Here is a 23,098-nt window from a genome sequence, read left to right as displayed (position 1 = left end):
AGGAGAAGGTAAAATCTCTTCTTTACTTGCATTTCTCACTCAAACCTCTTTCCCAGTAACATTTGATCTTGGAAGAAACAAGAAGCTTTAAATGTGATCTTTAAGGCCAGAAGCTGTCAAACCATTTGGCAAGCAAGATTGATCACACACAGACTTCCTTCCAGCTTTGTTTGGAATAAAAGCAAGAAAATTAAAATCCTTCCATCTACTGCGTTTGTATTGCTATAGTCTGAAACCTCGGATTAAAATAGCATTTTTTTGCAGAAAACCTGAGTTTCAATATATATATATATATATATATATATATATATATATATATATATATATATATATATATATTTACAGGTAATATCTTTCCCAAACTGGATATAAATATACAGCGCAGACACTTCACCATTTTAAACATTCGTTAATTCGTTAAAGGAGTTATAAAACAATGTTACTTATCCCTATTAATATAATATCACAATACGTAGAATAGGAAATGTATTGCTTATTTATTACATATTGCTTCTCTGTATACTGGTGCAAAAGCACACACACACATATCATATATATATATATATATATATATATATATATATATATATATATGCATATATGTATGTATATATGTATATATATATATATATATATATATATATATATATATATATATATATATATATATATATATTTGTGTGTATGCAGATCTCAATAGACAGATTTTTCTCTGTATGTATGCAAAGAAATATATTAAATATCGCATACACAAATAGTGTAGATTCATATGGCCATGTAGCCAATATACTAACGTTTTGCATAAGCACATATATTCTGTCTTTGCATTATATACCATGCATTTATCTTTTAATATGTATGCATCACACCTACACAACATGTAGTATATATATATATATATATATATATATATATATATATATAGTGTGTGTGTGTGTGTGTTTGTGAAACCGTTTTGACATTTTAAAACATGAATTAAGTCTAGTATTCAAGCTATATCTAGCCTTACTACATAAATAGTAGTAATAAATAAATTAATTAAATAAATAAAATAAATTAGTAGCTCTCCACGGAGGAGTATTTATTGCAAAATAATAGTGCAATGTAAAAAAGCACTCACCTTGTCTTTTCTAATCATTGAACAGGCATATATTACTTCTATATAGAAGGTAGATCTATTGTCATGTTCAGCCATTTTACACTGCTGTTAAATTTCCTCATAGAGCAAGAATTATCCTCACGCTTCCCATATGTGTCAGCGTTGGTAACAATGGGCTCTGCCTATCCATTTGTTGTCTGTACAGTAGATGAAAAATAAATAATAATAAAAAATAAAAACTAACACCAGTGTAATTCACACAGTAAAAGCAACATTTCCTAGGTAATGTACAGCAAATGAATCTAGATTGTGCCTGTGTGTAACTTCTTATGTATCTAGAATGGTGGGGTCTTTGGTGTCAAAACTTTGAAGATTAATGGATTACTTTGTTAATGACTTAAGGCGTCAGATTTTGGTTCTTAAATGATTTGTGGGGTGTAAAACGCCTCCCTGACAGGATGAAACAATGCAGCTTGAGAGCTGAAGAGAGTGGAACTGTTAGGAGCAGCCAGCAAGGCAGAAGGAAAAATAAATTTTAAATGATATTTCATGCAGGATCTCTATCCTTAAAATGTGTAAATAAAAACCTTGCTGCCATACAATGAGGCGTTCCTTCTTGACTTTTTTTGGATCAATCACACAGACAGTGGCTTCTTTTGATTAAACCCCAAATTGTCATTGGGCAGGAGCAATCATGTGACAACCAATTCGGTCCAATTTCAACCTTGTCTCCATGAATTCAATAGTTTAATAGTAGCACAGTCCCCATACGGCTGTAATCAGTGAATTAGAAAAAAAACACCAGCAAGGATTTTTATGATTTTTTTCGTCGTCGTTACAGGGCCTTTAAACGTAGGGTAGGGGCGAACTTTTTTAAGAGGCTTTGAGGAGAGGGCCATGAATTACGAATTTGAGCGAGAGATTGGTTTTATCAATAGTCAGCCGTCGCTTGCTGAGTGCCTGACATCCTTTCCCCCTGTCGGTGATACATTTCAAAGTTCATCAATCAAGAGCTCTGCGCTTTCACACTCGACACTTATTCCTCCTCCTTTCGAACAGACCATCCCCAGCTTGAATCCAAGCAGCCACCCTCGCCACAGCCGACCCAAACAGAGCCCAAATGGTATCAACGGCAGCCCTGTGCCAGCGGGCTCCCTGCCTCCGGAGTACCCCTGGATGAAAGAGAAGAAGGCGTCCAAGAAGCCCCCCTTACCTCCAGCCTCCACTGCCCCAGCCACTGCAGCCTGCCTCAGCCAGAAAGGTCAGTGATCAGCCTCTTGCACTTTCAGCCAGGGCTGGGGGGTATTGCACCAGCGGATTTATGTGTTTTATCCTCACTTTGAGGTCTTTTTAGAACTTTGGCTGATGCTGAGACCTGTGTTTGTCTCCTAAGTTTACATAATTCACTATGATCAGGAGGGACTGGGAATGGTAGTTAATTCATAAATATGTGGATCTTGTATAATAATGATTACATTTTTTAAAGTCATGTATTTTAAGGTTTAAAAACACTTCTAGATCACACAGAAGTGCAAAACAATGGAGTTTGCAGCATACAGGTCGGCCATTTTGTTGCAATGGATATAGATTAAATTGCATTTATTACCAATCAGTTATTAAGCTCGTGGATGACTGTGTGTTTTGTGGTTTTACAGAAATTATTGAAATTCAGGATAACAGTAACGGTGGATCCAGAAGATTAAGGACGGCTTACACCAATACACAGCTTCTAGAGCTGGAGAAAGAATTTCATTTCAACAAGTATCTGTGCAGACCAAGGAGGGTGGAGATAGCAGCTTTGCTGGATTTAACCGAGAGACAAGTAAAAGTGTGGTTTCAAAACAGACGAATGAAGCACAAGAGACAGACACAGTGTAAAGAGAATCAGAATGGGGAAGGGAAATTTAAAAGTTTGGAGGACTCTGAGAAGAGTGATGGCGATAAGGAAAAGTCTCTGTTTGAGCAAGCTCTGAACAATGTCTCTGGGGCTTTACTGGAGAGGGACGGATATACTTTCCAGCAAAATGCCCTGTCCCAACAGCAGGCTCAGAACTCACACAATGGGGAATCACAGAGTTTTCCAATTTCGCCTTTATCCAGCAACGAGAAAAATCCGAGACATTTTCAGCACCAGTCACCCACTGTTCAGAACTGTTTATCATCAACAATGAGTCAGGACACCGCAGCTGGCATGGACAATGATAGTCCTGAGGCCTTAGATGTGGCTTCTCTATCAGACTTTAATGTCTTCTCGTCAGATTCCTGCCTACAGCTCTCAGACACCCTGTCCCCCAGTTTGCCAGGATCTCTGGACAGTCCTGTAGATATATCTGCAGACAGTTTTGATTTTTTCACAGATACATTTACAACGATTGACTTACAGCATCTCAACTACTGATACATCCGCACACTAAATCCTTGATTTTTTTTTTAGTGATGAAATTACGTTTTTTTTATTGCGTCCAAAAGACATTTAAATATTTAATTACAATGCATTTCAATTCCGTTTAACTAGACCATTGGAAGCAATAAGTGTGGCCTCTAAGAAAGTGACTATATGTAAATGTATCTTCACTTTCTCTTTATTTTTGTATTACATCGTTGTCATATGAGTATTTTTGTAGAATAAATGACTATATCCCACATGTCCTTTTGTTTTACCCCCTTTTAAACTAATCTTACCGGAATCTCCCTGCATATTTCTGTGACCAAAGGAAGAAGTTACAAATGACACAAAAAATAATAATCACAACCCTTAGGAATGTTTGTATATACCAAATATTTATTACAGATCTATGTTCAATTTATATTTTTATTTTACTTTATAAAAAAAACAAAAAAACAGTTTACAAAGAACTAGATACAATCTGTTATCAACGTTTAAATAATTAGAATAATTTATAACTATATAGAACATTGTAGACAAGAGGAGAAAAAAATAATAAAAATGATCACGGGTTGGTTAAAATAAATCATAGTTTGGTTTTGGCTGCTAACCCAAACAGATATTTGTTTATTTGTGAAATTAAAAAAGTCTAAACAATTAATTAAGGAGTAACTTCGTATTCGGTAATGTGCTGTCATTTCTGTGAGGAGATCCTGAGAGATTTAATCTAGGAGAAAAAAACAGTTGAATAGTTTAAAAACATAATAAAATATAACCAGTAATCTAAAAGCAAATCATAAAACTGCACTCCTACAAGTTAGCAAAATTGTCCAGAGCCTCCCTTCCCCCACTGGTATCTCGAATGCTCCTGTAACAAGGCACAATTATGTGTGTGCTAGTATATATGTGTGAGTGTGTGTGTGCGTGTGTGTATATATATATATATATATATATATATATATATATATATATATATATATATATATATAATATATTGGGCTCCATATGAGTTTGTTTTTGCTAACACTACAAGTTAGAGGGCTGCTTAAGCAATAATATCTAGATGTGCTGGTTGCAATTCTTCCTAAACTCATAAATCAAATGCTTTCTATGAATGAGAATGTCATCAAGGAGATCAATTGCAGGAACGCACACACAAATACAAAAACTCCTCTTACGTATTGCTCCAGACTGGGGATTCCATCCAGAAGCTTAGAGCTAGAAGGCGTTTAGCCATAATTCATTTTTATTGCCCTATTAAAACAACAGCTTGGGTTTTACTGCGGCTGCTGCAATAGGGAGTGAGCGTGTCCCATTCTGTTCTATTAGTGTCTGTGAGATCTTTCTCTATACATAGCGCGGATATTCCTGCACTGCTCAGCCAACTATAACCTTCGATCATCTTAAAAGCTTATGTAATTACAAGCACATCAGCGTTTCCCATACACTGATGGGTTAAACTGTGCATTAGTCACAATATTATTTTTTTTAAAAAGTGCGGATGTTTTATTATGGTTTTACAAAATGAATTTTGCAACCAGAACCGTCTGTTATTTTCAGAGCTATTTTGGGGTATACAAGAGCTAATTATAAAACGAATTCGCCGGTGAAAGCGTTTCATAAAGTATAGGTTTAGTGTTATTTCTTAATTTATTTGTACATTGGATATATTAACTGATTTTTTTGCACAATGGAATTCCAGGGAGAGAACGGTATAAAAAAGACACATTCCTTTCATAGTTATGTGCTATGTCCATTATAATTCGTATTGAACTGCAGGATTCTAAGCACAGATTCCAGGCTTTGTTGCTGACAGTAAGACAAAAGATGTGTCCTTCTATGTAAAACAGCACCAGCAACGCTGCTTCAATTAAATCCCAGCGCTCTTCAAGACTATATATATAAAATATATTTTCCCAGGTTACAAACTAAGGCAGTCAAGATATCTTGCATCGTGACTCATCTGTTTTGCATTAGCTGACAGTTTCAAATAACCAATATCTCTAGAAACTTTTTTTTATCCACATTGCATATTTAACATTTTTTTCAAATTGTTGAAAACATTTTTTTCTGAGATATTATAATTATTTTTTTAAAAGGTATTTTATCTATGTAACTGAATTATTGGTATGTGATACATTTACCAAATCACATAGCAAATTATGTTATTGAACTATTATATAAGAAATTATATAGCCTAACCATACATACAATATTAGGATAAAGACTTTTAACAATGTTTTTCATACTTTAATTCAATCAAGTGGAAAACAATATTTAGCAACTTGTTAGTTGAATTATTTTGGGTTTGACAGAAGGTTTACAGTAAACAAGGAGCAATGTAAACGGATATTTAGTCTAGGTGACTGACGTATCGCGTTTCAGTCTAAAAACTTTTTTTTTTTCTTAAAGCAACCCCACTTATCAATGCTTCCTCCAAACACACAACTAAGGAGTGAGAATATCATATTACCGGATAGTTTGTAGTGTCAATTATACCGGTAAGCTTAATTCAATATGGAAGTTATATCAGAGAAAAGTGTATTCTGAATCACACGATCTGTGCAATTAGACGTGGCTTGTGCGGGTTTTAGTGCAAAAATATTGTTTTTCTTTGGAAATATAGGACTCGAATATAGGACTATATTTTCTCATACTTAAAGATCTTCAATTTACACATACACGTACCTAGATTTAGAGAGAGAGAAAAAGAAAGTGAGCGAGAGAGACAAAGAGAGTGAGTGAAAGAGTGAAAGAGAAAGAGAGGTTTTATATTGTAAAGCTTACAAACCAAAATACCTCAAAAGTATGTGGCAAAAAGTATCAATCTTCAGAATCTACTATATAGCATAAAACACATTATATAACAAATAAAAAAAATATCAGTTTTTGATCTTTCATCTCAAACACACATACACACATACACACACACACACACACACACACACATATACACAAACACACACATACACATACACACACACAGCTTCTGGTTAGACATAGCAGACCCTGGTTGTTATAGTCCAGCAAGGGAGAAGGGAAGCCACGCCCTTCCTCTGACGTCACACCACAATCCCCCCCCCCTCCCAGCCTAGGCTCCAGTGTGTGTGTTGTCAGGAAATGGTGGTCACTGGTCAGTGTATTACATGATTCCAGTCAAAAGCCTTTTTATGTTGTAATATTTATGGTCTGGATGTTAATATGCCATAGGAAGATACCATGCTCTTTATTCTCGTTTGGTAAACTCTGGTCCAGGGATTTATATCATCTTCCTATGTCTACATTCCAGAAATACAGTCACTATAAGAACTGAACTGCTCCATCTGAACGAAGAATCAATATCATTCGCAATCTATCGTCTCTATTCATCATACACGGGAAGGAAGGACGGAATGCTATGTGTGTGGTGTACTTATCACATTTGTATGTACACATTATAGAAATGGTTTGAAACAATTCAGTACCCAGAGTAATAATTCAGCTATGTTATTCCTAAATGTCCTCTCTTAGTTAAATAAATATTTTTTTTCCCCTGAAAAACTGTTTGCATTTTATTTATTATGGTTTGAGGATTTTTTTTGCTTAAAAGGGAAAATTGTTTACACTACTTTGTAAAGCCCATTAACTGTAAATACACACAATCATAGTTGTTTATATTGTTAAAAAAACAGCCATCACTAGATAATACTTAGAGGCGGTCACTATATGAATTGTTTTATTATCATTTTGGTATAACTAAAATAGCACCTACTTTATAGCTAGAATTTGGTGTAATTGCTTTAAATTGTATTATTAGAATTCTTGGTGTAAATCTGATACTAACAAGGGGTCTGAATTTGAGGTAGGAGTACAGCAAAGAAAAGGAACAACTTTGCAGCTGGATAAACCATGTTACAATTCAAGGGGTACAAACTGGCTTGTTTTTTTTGCACATAAGGGAAATACTAGCTGTTTTTTTCATGTAGCACACAAATACATGATAGGTTTATTATTACACTGAAATTAAAGTTGATCTATGACATGCCGTACCCCAACTATAAATCTGTCCCCACATTTTAAATTTACCTCCCCTCCAATACAACATGGTTTTGCTCCTTTTGTCTGCTTTGCTTCAAACTGAAAATCAGGCCCTATGTGTGTTAGTGGAAATCATATTGATAAAACCCACTATGCAATTTTGAGATGGGATTTACTTGGTTGGAGATGAAAGTTTATCTTTCCTATAACTTAACTCCAGACACCAAACTCTCAATACATAATTTATTGGTTTCTGACTTTCTTTGGGAAGATAGAAGAAGAGATCCAGTGTCCCTATCTATCTCAGTTACACTCAACAGGCGAAACAAACATTGCTGTCTTTGGCCATGGTAATATTCCTCTTTTGCTTTGTCAAGAAACTGTAACTAAATCACTTTGATTTGGACAATTGGTGCATATGTAAAAGTTGGTGCTACCATAGCAACTATTCAGATATCAGCTTTCATTTTGTAAACAAAAAATGAAAGTTAGACCCTGATTAGTTGTTCTTGTCAACACCACCTTTTCTTGTGCACCAATTTTCATCAAAGCCACCTGCCATGCCTAATAGCTGAACACGCTCTTCAGATGTAGAATTACAAATCCCATTCTGCCTGACAAAGCTAAAGCCTTTTTGATATTTATTATAAATATCAGGTTTCTTTGTTCTCAGTTTGCAAGTTTTGGCTTATTTCCGGGTGTTCCAATGCATAGTAAAGCAGTATTATTTAGCTGCAAAGCATGTTGGGACTTGTAGTTTGACAAAGTTTGGCAGGGCAGCAGCTGTAAAGCCACTTACCTATGGAGCAGAAGATAATGAAGATCTGGAAGATCAGGACATTACTTCCTGCTATGAATTTTGGAGATATCACAGATAAACAAAGTATTAGGGCATGGGTCTCATAGTTTTGGAATTAATAACTGCTATACCCATATAACCTCGGTACAAAATCGTTACCCATAGTGGACTTTCAAAGACAAGGTAAAACTACAAAGGATCACAGGGCTTGTGGAACATGGTGAGCCTGGAACGTACAGTAGGTGGGTTAGACACATCCAGGGCCACACTGCCAGCTCGCCTGTGCAGAATAATTACTTTTTTCTCCTGGTACTGGCGGGTTGGTAGGTGCCATTCACAGTGCACCACTCTGCAGAGAGGCATGGGAGCATGCATGGGGGTAAGGGTCAGCAGTGCATGTGCCGTGAAGTGCTGAATGGAGCTTCACAACCCAGCACTGGCCCTGAGAGGAACCTATCTATTACCATTTATCCTGTTAATCTGGGTGCATCAGGAGTATGGAGAACCAAACATTGTAAGTAAGGCCTCATACCCACTGGCATCAAAATACATGTTTTTATTCACATTATTTTAGACCTAGTTAAAGCTTGTAAATACACTTGGCAATGGAACCCGTTGGTTCCAATGGCCCCATATCCACTAATGTTTGCACTTGCAGTGAGGAGCATTTGAAACAAGGTGCATTTTTCCCCAAGTCTGTCTACTCCATTTATTTGAGTTTACCGTAAGTGAATACATGGGCTGATGCTGAGATAGGAGTAAAGCAATAAAGCAGCAAATTTGCACCTTGACAAAACAATGTTGCATTGGAGGGGGAGATAAATTTAAAATATGGGGACAGATTTGATTTCCGTATAAGAATAAAGCTTTCAAGTATTTGTGTGCTACATGAAAGAGCATCCAGTAAATTTACATCTTTTTTTGCTTTGTTCCTCAGCATCAGGCTCATTGGGGGTCAATGGTGTGTCCTCCATTAATGCCCCAAGAGCAAAGGCAAGCACTGCTTAATCACCAATGCAATGGTGTTGGACATGCAGCATCACTGGAGATTAGCAAAAGGCCAGGGAGTAAGGGCCCTTATTAACTCTTTCCGGAGGGAAAAGGGAACTGTCTTGGGAAAGCCAGGACACATGGGGGCACTAAATAGGGGGCCACTCATGTCTCAGATGAAACAAATGGCTAATAATTTAGGGTAAGTACTGTACTCATGGGCTATCAAAACTTACATTGTCCCATTAAGACTACTAGACAAGTGTGTGTTTGCTTTATCAGTGTCATTTAGGCTTTCTTGGGACCTAAGGACAATAGTATCCTATGGTCACAATTTGGTAATGTCCCTAATTATTAGGTAATTAACCAATTAACATTGTTATCCATATTAGTGTAACGCCCTATTAGGTGATTCAAACAATCAGTGCTACAAGCAGATGCAGAGCTTCTTATTGCCATGGTAATAACATGCAGCAAGAATCCGTCCATGAAACGCAGGTTGCCTGCTTCCGTGTTCCTCACACTGAAGGGATGGGAGGGGGCAGAGAGAGGAGGGGCAGCCGAGGGGTGAGAGGTGGAGAGAGAGGAGAGCATGAGATGAGAGAGGAGAGCATGAGATGAGAGAGGGGAGCATGAGATGAGAGAGGAGAGCATGAGATGAGAGAGGAGAGCATGAGATGAGAGAGGGGAGCATGAGATGAGAGAGGAGAGCATGAGATGAGAGAGGGGAGCATGAGATGAGAGAGGAGAGCATGAGATGAGAAAGAAAAGGGGACAGAGAGGGAGAAAGAAACAAATATTGAGCGCAGATAACCCTGTTACTCTCACAAGATAGCATTGCATAGATTCATTGGAGCTTCAATAATTGTTCGAGACTAATGCCTCATCGGGATATTAAAGAAAACAGTGCTACGAACGGACACTCATCATGCATACAACATGACACTAGAGATTTGTAACAAGTCCCTAAACCATTAAATATAACCATGTGCAGTCTAATGGAGAACACACACACACACACACACACATATCTATACATACACACACACACACATATATATATATGTGAGTGTGTGTTCGCCATTAGAATGCATATGTATGTATATATATATATATATATATCTATATCTATATATATATATATATATATATCTATCTATATCAGGTAAACATATATATATATATATATATATATATATATATATATATATATATATTTATATTGATTGGTAATAGGGTTTGATATACGTATGCATATAGCAGGTTATGAATATATTGTGCATGCAAGTTGCTGTATATAAGAGAACCCCAAGGGTACTGTGTAATAAAGTAAGTCAATCAATCACAACAGTCTTATGCCTTCATCATAGGGTACATACGTTGAACAAATCAGTGTCCAGTGCCTTTCATCGGTGTCATTAACGTTAACTATCAACGCTATTCTAATCCATATATTAATTGCAATACAGTAGAGGAGATCGACAATTGGAGTACTGTCACTTACCAGTGTTTGAGCTTCTCATCATAAAGCCTCTCTGCCCTCACACATTTCCTGGGTGGAGTGCCTGAGCTCTAGCCCGCTGCTCTCCTGCCTGGTGTCTGTGTCCTGGACGATGCATTGCACAATTGTGAGCGTCACCTTGATGGAGCAGCTCTTGAAATTTAAATGCATCTGAAAGGACGATCCATCACCAGCCTGAACAGTCAAACTTTACAGGCTGCACAGCCATTGGCCGACGCAATCACGTGACGACACTTCACTGTACATTCATATCATTTTCTGCTGGCCCTATGGAGGAAGTGAGAAAGTTGGCACGGTCACCCAGGACTCTAAAGACACAATCACCCAGTGATAGATGGACTATGCGAGAATGAGTTCCTTCTTAGATTACCCAAGCTTGATTAACGGAGAACCTGGGAGCTGCACATCAAGAGCCTTTCACCCTGATCATGGACTTACAACTTTCCAGTCTTGCGCAGTCAGTGCCAATAATTGCAACAACGATGATCGGTTTATGGTTGGAAGGGGGGTGCAGATAAGTTCTCATCACCACCACCATCCCCATCAATCTGGAGCGTTCCAGCCCCACAACAACCTGGGCATGTCATATTCACACCCGAGTTGCGCTGCAGGATATGGCATACAGAATTTCAGCGCTAGTTACTCTCACTTCCCCATAAGTCAAGAAGCTGAAGTCAGTGCAGGGTTCCCCACCGCTGTGTACTCTGGGAATATTGCTTCTTCTGTGGTCCAGCACCATCAGCACCAAAGCTATGTGGATGGGACAGGGTCAGCTCACTACATCCACCACACGTACGGACCAGAGCAGCAGAACCTGTCCATAGCGAGTTATAATAATAATAATAGTGTTACCAGCATACACCTCAATCACCAGGAAGCATGTCGCTCACCTTCTGCTGACACTTCTCCAACGCAGACGTTTGACTGGATGAAAGTGAAACGAAACCCCCCTAAAACAGGTAAGGAGTAACAGAACCCTTGACTGCTATTATCTATTTATCTATCCAAATCATGTACAGGTACTATATATCCGTGCCAGTGGTCATGTACACTTATGTTGTACAACTTACGGATGTATGTTTCTGCCTTTCTAACAGCAATAATACATGCTGTTGTGAAAGACGTACATATTATGGTGTATCTTAGTTACATGTGCTGCCAATAAACTGACTTATGTGTTGCTACATGGTTAAGATTGTTGAATGTATAATGGATAACACCCAATTCACTTTTCATTGTGTATTACAGGTAAAGCTGGAGAGTATGGTTATGCTGGTCAGCCCAACACCGTGAGAACCAATTTTACTACCAAACAGCTCACAGAATTGGAGAAAGAATTTCATTTCAACAAGTACCTGACCAGAGCCAGAAGGGTAGAAATAGCAGCTGCTCTGCAGCTAAATGAGACCCAGGTGAAGATCTGGTTTCAAAATAGAAGAATGAAACAGAAAAAGAGGGAGAAAGAGGGTCTTCTGCCAATATCCCCCACAGCAAGCACAGGAAGTGATGAGAAATCAGAAGAGATGTCAGACAAATCTAGTCCCTCACCCTGCGCTCCTTCCCCTGCTTCTTCTACCTCTGACCACCTTAATTCCTCCAACTAAACAGCAACTGCTGACAAAGACTTGACAATCTTCGTACTATGTATGTGAAATGCCTCTTGGCATCAGAGTTTTGTTTGCACAACGTTTTCTTCAACCATTCTGCGTTTTGAGCCAAGCGACCAAACGGAATCCAGTATCAGTATTGCCATGTGTACAAATGGCTAACTACTGTAGGAGCTGCTGTTGTGGTCAAGTACTTGGAGATATTGGTTTATATGACCTTCTTGCTTGGTCCCACTTGGTCCCAAAACCTCATAATGTGATGCACTATAGAGAAGCCAAAAAAGTTTACAAAAGTTAAAAGACTTATTAAGTTTAATTTAAATGTGTTTTCTTGACTGTATGTTGAAAAAAATGTAAATATTTTCTTCCAGAGATTTATCTTCGAGGCCTTTTGTAGAAATTCTAACTAATTATCATGTGTGACATGGTGGAATGGATATTAGATGTTTTATAGCACAAGTTAAAAAGTTTAACCATATTCATCCCCCAAATCTCCATTAGGTGTATCTATTAAAATGTATTTTGCTTATTAAAGATTTGCCACACTGTTGAAACACCCATGGTAAGCCATTACACTACTGAGTATGTCCTTCAGTCGCTGTTATGTTAATTGTCTATGACCAATTATTATGTATATTATGTGATTCCTTTATGAGCCTACGCATGATACACAATGATATAATGTATCTATATACACTGAGTTTTATCAGTTGTAATTTGTGATTGAAATATATTTCGATACAGAAAATGATGGTCCTACCATACGTGTATTTTGGGGAGTTCAAGGGCAAATACATTACGGGTTCTGGATAAAAAATAAACTTGTTCAAATTGAAATAATTATTTTTGTCTGGTCTTATTCGTACCAAATATGTAACAAGAAAAGCTATATATCAACATGTCAGAACTGTCTAATTATCTACTTACAACAGGATCTTTACAACAAAGGAATTGTTATACAATCAATAAAACAACAAAATATAAAATAACAGAAGTATTTACTGTACTTCGATCAGGATACTTATATTTTTACAGATTCTCCCAAAGTGACACCTACAGAAACATCTTGGGTCAAGAACTTGTGAACTTTTCACCTCCAGCTGAATGTTGACATGTGTAAACAGAGAAGACTGATAAAATGTGCAGCTTGTCTTCAACAAGTCTTTCCTCACATCAATCCTTATAAACATAAGATCTCACAGTGGTTGGTGGTTAAAAAAGGATTTTCCACTTCACTCATGTGTTCCCATTTAACCTAGTATATTAGAAAACATACACTTGTAGAGAACATTGTTTTAAACCTGTTGGGATTTATATAGAGTCCATTAAAAACATCTAAGTATTATATTTCTGATGATGTTAATGGGTAATTTCAGGCTGCAAACTCTAACGCCAAGGCGCAATTACGATCGTTGCGTCACTATGCAGCAAGCTGGTTGAATAGGCTACTGCTGACTTCAAAGTAAAGTGGAGCTTTCTTCAAGCCATTCTCACTTCTTACTGTGCTCTTTGTTTTTGGAAGTTAGAGGCAAGGTAAACCAGATGGTTCTCTTCTCAGACTGTACTTTAATGTGTTAAGTGTCATTAGCATAACAACAAACTGGTTCCAGTATCTAAAATGATATCTAAGGGTACACGGTATACAGGGGAGGATTATAGGACAACTTCAAAGTAAGGGATAATTTAACATTTAAGTAGCTATTCAGCGCATGTTAATGATGGCATGGGTTAGCTTGTAAGTCTTGAAAACGAACACGAAGAAAACAAAAAAACATCACAAAGCGTGAGGTCAAAGAAAGGACGTACATTGTATTACATAACGGATTTCCTAGGAGAGAATGACAATCCCCATTATAAAAAGAATAGCATTAAAATGGGCAAGTTTAATGCACAGATACACTGTCAGAAAATTATTTAATGCATGACTATATCAGCAATCGTCGTAAATAGTACAAAACAGAGCATATCAAATGGCTATCATTTGTTACATTCACATAAATGTGTCTATTTGTAGTTTTTTCGTTTAACTAAACCAAATGTAACTGTAGTTATTTTATTTACAAAACCACAAGATTATGAAACATTGCTGTAAATAAATAACGAACATAAGCGACAAAATACTTTGACAATGTTGGCTATGTTTCAAAACAAGAGATTTTCTTCAGTTTACTTAGAAAACGAAAACTATAAATGATAACATATATAACTTATTTCTGTAATGATTTTAAAACGTTTCAAGTTGTTGCTACTTTATCGCATGAATAAGAATCGTTTCAGATCCAATTGAAATGTTATGTTCAATTGAAATACACAGATTTTCTTCCCATTCATTTGAAAAGTTTACTTTTTAAGTAATACAGACACTTCGGGGTCTTCCTCTAGGGAACTGAGATTGAAACTGATCAATATTTACTTAGTCTAAAGGCCTGTTGAAAAGGAATCTACAACAAAATGTTTCGCTGGCTACCTCTGTTTAATCTCAGGTTCACCCAAAGTTCAGGCACAAATGAATTCAGGAGCACGTCACATTAGAGGGAATCCTAATGGTTTATCTGCCCATCAGCTAAAGACAGCAATTACACACGTCTCCTGATATCCACTGCCTGCTAATCATCATTCCTAAACGAAATATTGTTTCAGAGTAACTTGTTACTATTTAATGAGCTATAACTAACTACACTGTGCTCACAGTTACAAAGTACAGTAAGGCATGCTAAGCTCCAATAACCTGTAACTATATCGTCTTTACAGTAGTTAAGTACCGTATTGCGGGTCATTACTTAGTAAACTGTAGCTACACTGTGCTTACGATAGGAAAATACAGTATATTATTAGTCAATAACCTGTAACTACAGCGCGCTTATGGTAAAAAGATAAATTTATAAACCTATAGTCGAGAATGTTAATCTCTAATAGCCTACATCGTGATTCTGGTAGGAACGTCCATTATAACATGTTAATATCTGATAACCTGTAACTACAATGTAATTATAGTATTAAAGTACAGTATAACACGTAAATCTCTATTAACAGGTAACTACTGTGTGTTTATGCTAATTCATACATATCTTTAACTGCAATCTGGTAATATTTCAACACAAAACCTATGTACAGATTTAAGAATTTTCATCAGAAATTAATGAATATACATATAATCCAATTTTAGTGGAAGAAATTCTTTGGAATAATGTAGGCTAATTAAACTCTAACCATATATATTAATATATAACTTGCAGCAACAATAAAAATATATTATTGTATTCCACTCCTCCCTTTATTTCACCGAATGAAATATGTTTTTAGAAAAAAAAAACAATAGCACATTATGTTATTTAAGCGAAATAAGATCAAATCTTTAGACATCAGTAACCCACTTTTAGAAATAGTATATGGTTATTGGAATACAGTAAACCAGCAAATCCTCACATCCAAATACACAGAAAATATTATATTTGCTGCAAGTTTTATAATCGAAGTTTTGTTTAAATTTCTTTATATAATTAGTAAAGCAGCTGTCTTTGAAATGATCATTTTACAATATCCAGAAATATAACCGATCTATAATAATACATAGCATAGGTGGGCTGGCAACGCGTTGATAAAACAATTTTCATGTGTGATGTGTGAATTTGCCCCCACTCTCTTTCAGCGGATTGATTGGCTAGATTGAATTATTTCTGTCATTGACAGACACTTCGCAGGAAACATTACATTAGACGTGGGGCTTCACCCCAACCCAGAGCAGTTCGTATGCACCTCTGCCTCATTCACTTGCTGAAAGATATTGACATCTATAGATCTTGGCAAACGGTATGTTCTGCAGAAGATTTCATAGCACATGTGTTCTTCATCACTGCCTACCAGTACAGACCATACTGAAGGCAGCTCCCTCATCAGCCTGTTAATCTTTCAATAACCACAATCCCAACTCCCAGTTAAATTAACAAAGAATCTATCAGGAAGTATTCACAATGGGACTTGCTCACCTGATGCTGGGCTTCTGCAGAGGTCAAATGCTGGAGACTAAACATAAACATCCAATAATTCACAGAAGTTAAATGGTACAAATACACATTTCCCCTCAGTCTTCAGAAAATCGGAAATTGAGTGGAATCTTAAAAATTGACTTATTGAGCAAAGTGAGATGTATTGCAGTACAGATATTATAATCAGATTATCAACAATGAATAATTAGGTATACGGACACTTGATAACATACATAGCTAATATCCTGATAGCTATACTAACATACTTGTAGACCTTAATAGAACTTTGTATAACATCGCTATGTTCTTCAACAAGGTGTTGTGCAAACACTAAAATCCCAAACAGTATTCTTCCACATCAGTAGGCATACAGCCATATAACAAAAGGGAGAGATGACAACATAAATTGAAGAATTAGCAGAGAAGAATCAACCAAGTTAAAATAATAGTCATTTATATGATACTGAGGGACTCATGTAGAGTTGAATGTAAATGTCATTTTTTGGCGTATAATATTTTTTTTTTTACTTCTGCGCTAATGAAACTTGTGGTCTATGCGCATAGTCAGATGTAAAACGTGTATTATACACCAAAAACACAAGTAAGTTCAACTCAACATGAACCACTGAGAGCGTTAATGTTACAGGTAGTGATGCAAATCTATTACTAACAGTTAATACAATCCCATACAATATGTGCTTTCAAAATAATTTTCACACTTTATCGAGATGAAGGAAAGTGTTTGCTGAAAGTTTATAGCATTGTGCTTGTTCAGCCTGCATAATTACTATTCCTATAGCACCTTCAATGTAAAAAGAGCTTCTGCAGTTTGGAAATAAGTTCAAGTAAATGTATATGTACCAGAAACATCAATATAAAACAACAAGGAAGTCATTGTCAGAAGGTTACAGTTTGTAGTCTAATTCTAAGATAATTGTAAGCTCTAGTGAGTAGGACCCAGTCATTTTCTGTTTCTTTGTATATCCTGTCTTGTATAGTAGTATGTTAACTTTATTACCCTGATCTGCTGCTCTGTGGAACACATTGGTGCTATTTAAAAATAAAATAAAACATGTTATACTAATACTAACAAAAATATTTCAAGATTTTGCTCCAAACTTTTAAAACAGAGAAAACATTCATATCCCACTGGTGTGGAAGGATATTGTTTGGGATTTTACTGTTTGCAGACATCAGATTTTGCACAACATCCTGAGATAGGAATAAATAAAAAAAAAAGGAGCAAATTTGCACCTGGACAAACCATGTTACAATGTAAATGGTGCAAACTGATTTCTTTTTTTGCATGTGAAAAAAATACTGTCTGCTTTTTCATGTAGCCGCAAATATGTGATAGCTTTATTTTTACACTGAAATTTAAAGTTATTCTAAGACATGCCCTAACCCGACTATAAATCTGTCCTAAACATTTTAAAATTACCTCCCCCTGCAATGCAACATGGTTTTGCCAAGGTGCAAACTTGCTCCTTTCTTGAAGTGAGTTTTGCAACTGAAACTAGTATAATATGTAATTTCTAATTTATTTTTTCAGAATCAGAAGTCAGGTAGTCAAATATTATCAATAAAAAAATGGAAAACTTTCCACAGTCTACTATACAACATTTTCAGTTGGTTTCCCAATCACCCCAAGTATGATTCCTGAGAGAAGTACATAGTGTACAGGGCAGCACTGTCATTTCTTCTGCATTAAGGATGAAAGTTGGCTCATTCATAGCCAAAGACTCATCCATATTCTCTTTAAGACAAATCCGCAGTCTATCTGCATGAACAATGCATTGTCATTATTATTATTACATTACATTATGTAATGTTCTACAGATAATGCTTACTCATTTAGGGCCTGATGAAGAGTGGGAGGCAAGTTACACAGAACTCAGAAGTGTAAATTGCATCCTGTAATTTACACAGTATTCTAAGTCAAAGGGATGCAACTCGGAATACTATGCAATTTGCACAAACACACCTCTTTATCTGCCTTATGGCCAGGAGGTGAATTGTGCTTTTTTGTTTTTCTTCTAGTAAACGAGGAATGAAGAAGTTTCTGGCAGAGCACTATGGTCCTATTACATAGGGACCCAAAGGGAGAATCTGTGCAATGGTGTTGTCACATAACACTCCTGCTGTTATATTCAAGATATGAATCCCGAAGTCCCTGTGAAGGGAGGAAGTTTGGAACACAATGTAATAGTGGTCACAGCTAGACCCCCAAGAACTCAAGGTTCTCGGGGGACTAGCAGATGTGATCACTACAACGCCTCTGAAAGCTGGTCACACGCTCACCAATAACTGTAACAGTGGTTAGCCATGTTGCCTCGGAGGAGTGAGGTATTGAGCTGGATTCCGAGCAGCATGCTATCTGCATGGAGTGGGTCCACTTGGGCTTCCTCCGGCTACTCTACTTTCTTCTCCTATATTAGTAGCTTAATTGATTTCTGTTTAAATGTCCTTGGTGTGTGTATCTGTGGAAGGGAAATTAGATATTAAGGTCCACTTGAAGCAGGAACTAATATGCCTGAATAAGAGTTGCCTCCACATTGCTGTCACCCCAACCCCCCGTAATAGACAAAGCTGTTAGCAGAAGTACTGTTGTCATATATATCACCGGAGGCTTCCAACCAGCTGAACCCAAGCCCTGAGTCAGGGGCATAGGAAGAGGCTTAGTGCTGTTTAGCATTGGTTGGGTATCCCTGGGGGGGGGGGGGGAGATCTCCATAGGGAATCCAATCCCTGCTATAGTACCACAAACCCAGGCTGGCAAAGCTTGGTGTTGGTACTAGAAAATTTGGGGGGCCCCAAACTTCTTGTCCCCAAAATGTTGCTAGTACAAGCCTAGACTGGCAGCACTAGGGCTGGTTAAGCTGTTTGTAGGCCTTCAGGGGCAGTGGCAACTGATACGCTAAAAAGACACTGGTAACGTAGGATACGCTTTAAGCATCTCACAAAATCTGTGTACTATTCAGAGACCCATCAGTGTTTGTTGAAACCACAAGTATTGTAAATGTGTTTGCATTAGATTGATAGCTACGTTGACAAGTGATCAAGTGGCATTCATCTCCTGAATGCAGGACAGGTCTATGCACCACAAATAGCTTTTACATTTTCAATGTAGTACTAATTAAATCTAATACAGTGTTTATATATTTTGTCTGTAAGATATGCCCAACATAACAGAGATAACCCATTTATATGCTCTAAAAATGTGCTGATGTCCTTAATAATACAGAGTCTATCTCTCTGTTTAAACATAGTGTTGCCACTTTATGTAAGTATCAATTAGAATTCCGGGCATCCTGTTAGTTGGGATAAGTTTGTCATTTAGCTGACTTACTAGTGTACTGTCTGCATTATTCATGTGGGTCTGGCAGCTGATTAAACACTGCAAAGTCAATGAAGATGCATTCATTTTTACCTCTAAACAAAGATGTTTACTGTACAATGGTATTTTAAGGCTTGAGACAATAAAACAAGGTTGATTTTGTTAAAGAAGAATGATGCTTTTTTTATATCACTAATATTTACATGCAGTATATAGTATGTCATATAACCGTAAAAGTATATATATATAATACACTTGAAATTTAATTTCACATTTGTGGATTTTTTTTTCTAAATTAAAATGTGCTTGAAAGACCCAAATAGCACAATTTTAGAAATAAAAGCCTCTTCCTATGAAAAGCATATCTATAACCAATGTAAGTGGATTTAAAATCAAGGGCTACAGAGGATTGCAGAAGCGCAGATAGCATATTATTGTGTATTTACTACATAAAGCTGATGTAGCATACTTTGCAATGTTTCCACTATAAATACATGATAGTTATTATTATTATTAATTTATTTATACGGCGCCACAGATTCCGTAGCGCCGGATACAGAAGCAAGTAACAAATAGATGAGGTAATACATGTCAGCAGCACAGATGATTGGAAACCAGTATTGTTAAACTTCTTGCAGCGGTCTGGGTTTGGCTAGGCAGAGGGCAAATGTAAAAGTGCGATGGTATCTTAGTACTAATAGAACAAGTACTCGCCTTCTATCTGTAGAGTTCTAGGTGATGATCCATAAATCTCTGATTCATGTGCTAATATCTCTTTCCATGGAATTTTAGAACATTTCTAATTGTTACTATTATTTTTATTTTTTATTTAAATAATGATAACATATTGTGCAGAATGTCACAGGTAATATTGTCATTACAGTCTAAGGGACTTCTTTATTATTGTTATTTTAGTGGCAAAGAGTTTTCTTATTGTCACTTATTGGGATGATAAAAAAACTCCTTGTTTTCCACAATTTGTAAAAGAAAAAGGTGATACTCAACTGTCCCAGCAATACTGGCCGGATTGGCAAGAGATAACTTACTGGTTTTCGGGGCCAGTTCCCCTTCTTGTGCACAGGAGTTTACCAGTTTGCCAGGTCACTCATGCGCAGTGGAACTGAGAGCCCCAGACATACAAATGCAACACACATAGTGCCCTGGTAAGAAGAGAAGCCATGGCCCAATGTTATCTATGTATTTATCTTTCTAGCTTAAATGTGATATAGTGGCGCTATATAAATAAATGGTAATAATAATAATAATAATAATAATAATAATAATAATATACACTGTTGGTGTAATAGGACTGAAGAAGCCATGAAGCACAAATGGTCCTGACCCAAAAACAAACTGAAATGTGTGACACCTTGGGTATGCCGCTCGCCTCACGTCTCCTAATATTGGTAGATACAGAGGGGCTGAGATGGACATATTTGTGCCCAAAACGTAGGTTCTAAAAAGTTGCATACACACATATATGCTGAGTGGTGCATATGTGGCAGCATGGTGACGTAGTGGTTAGTACCTCTGCCTCACAGCACTGGGGTCATGAGTTTGATTTCCAACCATGGCCTTATCTGTGTGGGAATCAAAATTATCTGTGTGGGAATCTAAGTTTGTATGTTCTCCACGTGTTTGCGTGGGTTTCCCCCGGGTGCTCCGGTTTCCTCCCACACTCCAAAAACATACTAGTAGGTTAATTGGCTGCTATCAAAAAATTGACCCTAGTCTCTCTCTCTCTCTCTCTGTGTGTATGTTAAGGAATTTAGACTGTAAACTCCAATGGGGCAGGGACAGATGTGAATGAGTTATCTGTACAGCGCTGTGGAATCAGTGGCGCTATATAAATAAATGGTGATGATGACGATGGTGCGCTTCTGAAGATACAAACAGCTCTGCACTAGTTGCGTATGCGTCAGGTGTCAGGTGTACTTACACCTACAGACACTTACAGCCATATATGGGTTTGATTTAAATTGAAAAAAACCCCTCAAACCTATAATCTTCTAAAATACACCCACAAAATCATATAATATAGGCACAAGAAATGGAGAATACACATAGCTTAGTGAGGTGGACCCACAATCAGCCACCCAGAAGCGGCTAGCTAATGCTGACAACCGTCATCATTATCCTAAGCATGTATTGTACCAGCTCTCAGGTACTCGCAAGTCATATGTCTACTGACAGGTATATGCTTCTCAGTCTGCTTCTGTCACAATTGCGCTTAAACACCTTTTTGTACTCGACTTGCATTTGCAGCCCCCTCCCCACCTCTGTTCTATCTCTGCAATAAATCTGCATATGGGCCTCATTTAGAGTCGGATGCAAAATCCGTTTTATGTGCATCAACCAAAGAAACAATATCACGCATGTGCAGCAAGCACCATATCCGTCTGCATCTTGGATGCAATTTACACTTGCCACAACTTGCGGCTTACTATGAGAGAAAGGCCGTAATGTGGAATTGTGAAGGTGTGACCCTGTAAGTTAATCCTAGACGCAGTGAGGTGGAGACGCAACACACGTCAAAAAAGGGCCAAAACTGTGCGGCAGGAATTAGGTGGCACAAGCAGTTAGCTAGCTGCAGGTACTGCTCACAGTAGGTTATTACGCAGGGTATTAGGGTATTACGAGTGGGACGCAACTGGGGTCAAAAACCACTTGCAATACCCTACCAAGCTGCAGCACACTTCCACCCCTGCATGTCTTAGACGCACATTGCGTCCGACTCTAAATGAGGGCCACAAGGTTTGTGGGCATGCACAATACAAATTTTCATATCCATGGGGTTATAAAATATTGGCTGGGTTATTATTGGCTGGGTGCAAATCATAAAACTACTAACAACCCTGAGTTGATAGTAGTTCTTCACATTTCTTCACATACTTTCTTCATGCTCGATCATACATAAATATGCGAGTTGTGCACATTTGCGTCAATGAATAAACACTCTCTCATTATGCTAAATGCACATCTGACAAAGCAACGTAACGTGTGCATGTTTTTTTTATTAGTTGTGTCCTATAGAAAACAGGATTTTAGCACTTAGCAGCGAATTACAAAAATGCACAGATAACTTTAAATATCAACTTTAACTCATTCAAACATTCCTTATGAGAATATATAAAACCAGAATTTGTGCAAAATCTGAAATGATCCTGAAACATAATATGCATCAATATCCACTACAGATCACTTAAGATTTAATATTTGTATTATAGTATCTCTCCCAGAGCCCCTCTGGTGTACCCAGTGAGACTCATATTCCAAGTATTATGCAATAAATAGCAATAATAGGTTCATTGGAATATGTAATGCAAGCCCCTTACCCTAGCTTCACTTTCACTCT

The 23,098-nt window shown here is 37.1% G+C and overlaps 2 protein-coding genes and 1 long non-coding RNA gene across 3 annotated transcripts; 2 read left to right on the top strand and 1 right to left on the bottom strand.

Moving 5' to 3' along the window:
* The first annotated feature begins 1,693 nt into the window (after positions 1–1,693).
* On the top strand, positions 1,694–4,049 carry HOXA2 (homeobox A2). Its single transcript, XM_075212264.1, has 2 exons — positions 1,694–2,360; positions 2,755–4,049. The coding sequence occupies exons 1-2, from the start codon at positions 1,997–1,999 to the stop codon at positions 3,495–3,497; spliced, it is 1,107 nt and encodes a 368-aa protein (XP_075068365.1). The 5' UTR covers positions 1,694–1,996; the 3' UTR covers positions 3,498–4,049.
* On the bottom strand, positions 3,939–11,911 carry LOC142158364 (uncharacterized). The gene is made up of 3 exons (XR_012692758.1): positions 11,704–11,911; positions 10,796–11,080; positions 3,939–4,212 (listed from the first exon to the last, which is right to left on the bottom strand). It is a non-coding gene; the product is annotated as an uncharacterized LOC142158364 (long non-coding RNA).
* Positions 11,070–13,225, top strand: HOXA1 (homeobox A1). The gene is made up of 2 exons (XM_075212265.1): positions 11,070–11,772; positions 12,062–13,225. The coding sequence occupies exons 1-2, from the start codon at positions 11,148–11,150 to the stop codon at positions 12,415–12,417; spliced, it is 981 nt and encodes a 326-aa protein (XP_075068366.1). The 5' UTR covers positions 11,070–11,147; the 3' UTR covers positions 12,418–13,225.
* The last annotated feature ends 9,873 nt before the right edge of the window (positions 13,226–23,098 follow it).

This window comes from Mixophyes fleayi, chromosome 5 (genome assembly GCF_038048845.1).
Source record: "Mixophyes fleayi isolate aMixFle1 chromosome 5, aMixFle1.hap1, whole genome shotgun sequence".
NCBI lineage: Eukaryota > Metazoa > Chordata > Amphibia > Anura > Limnodynastidae > Mixophyes > Mixophyes fleayi.
Note: the sequence above shows the minus strand (reverse complement) of the source record. Positions and strands in the feature narration are given on the sequence as shown.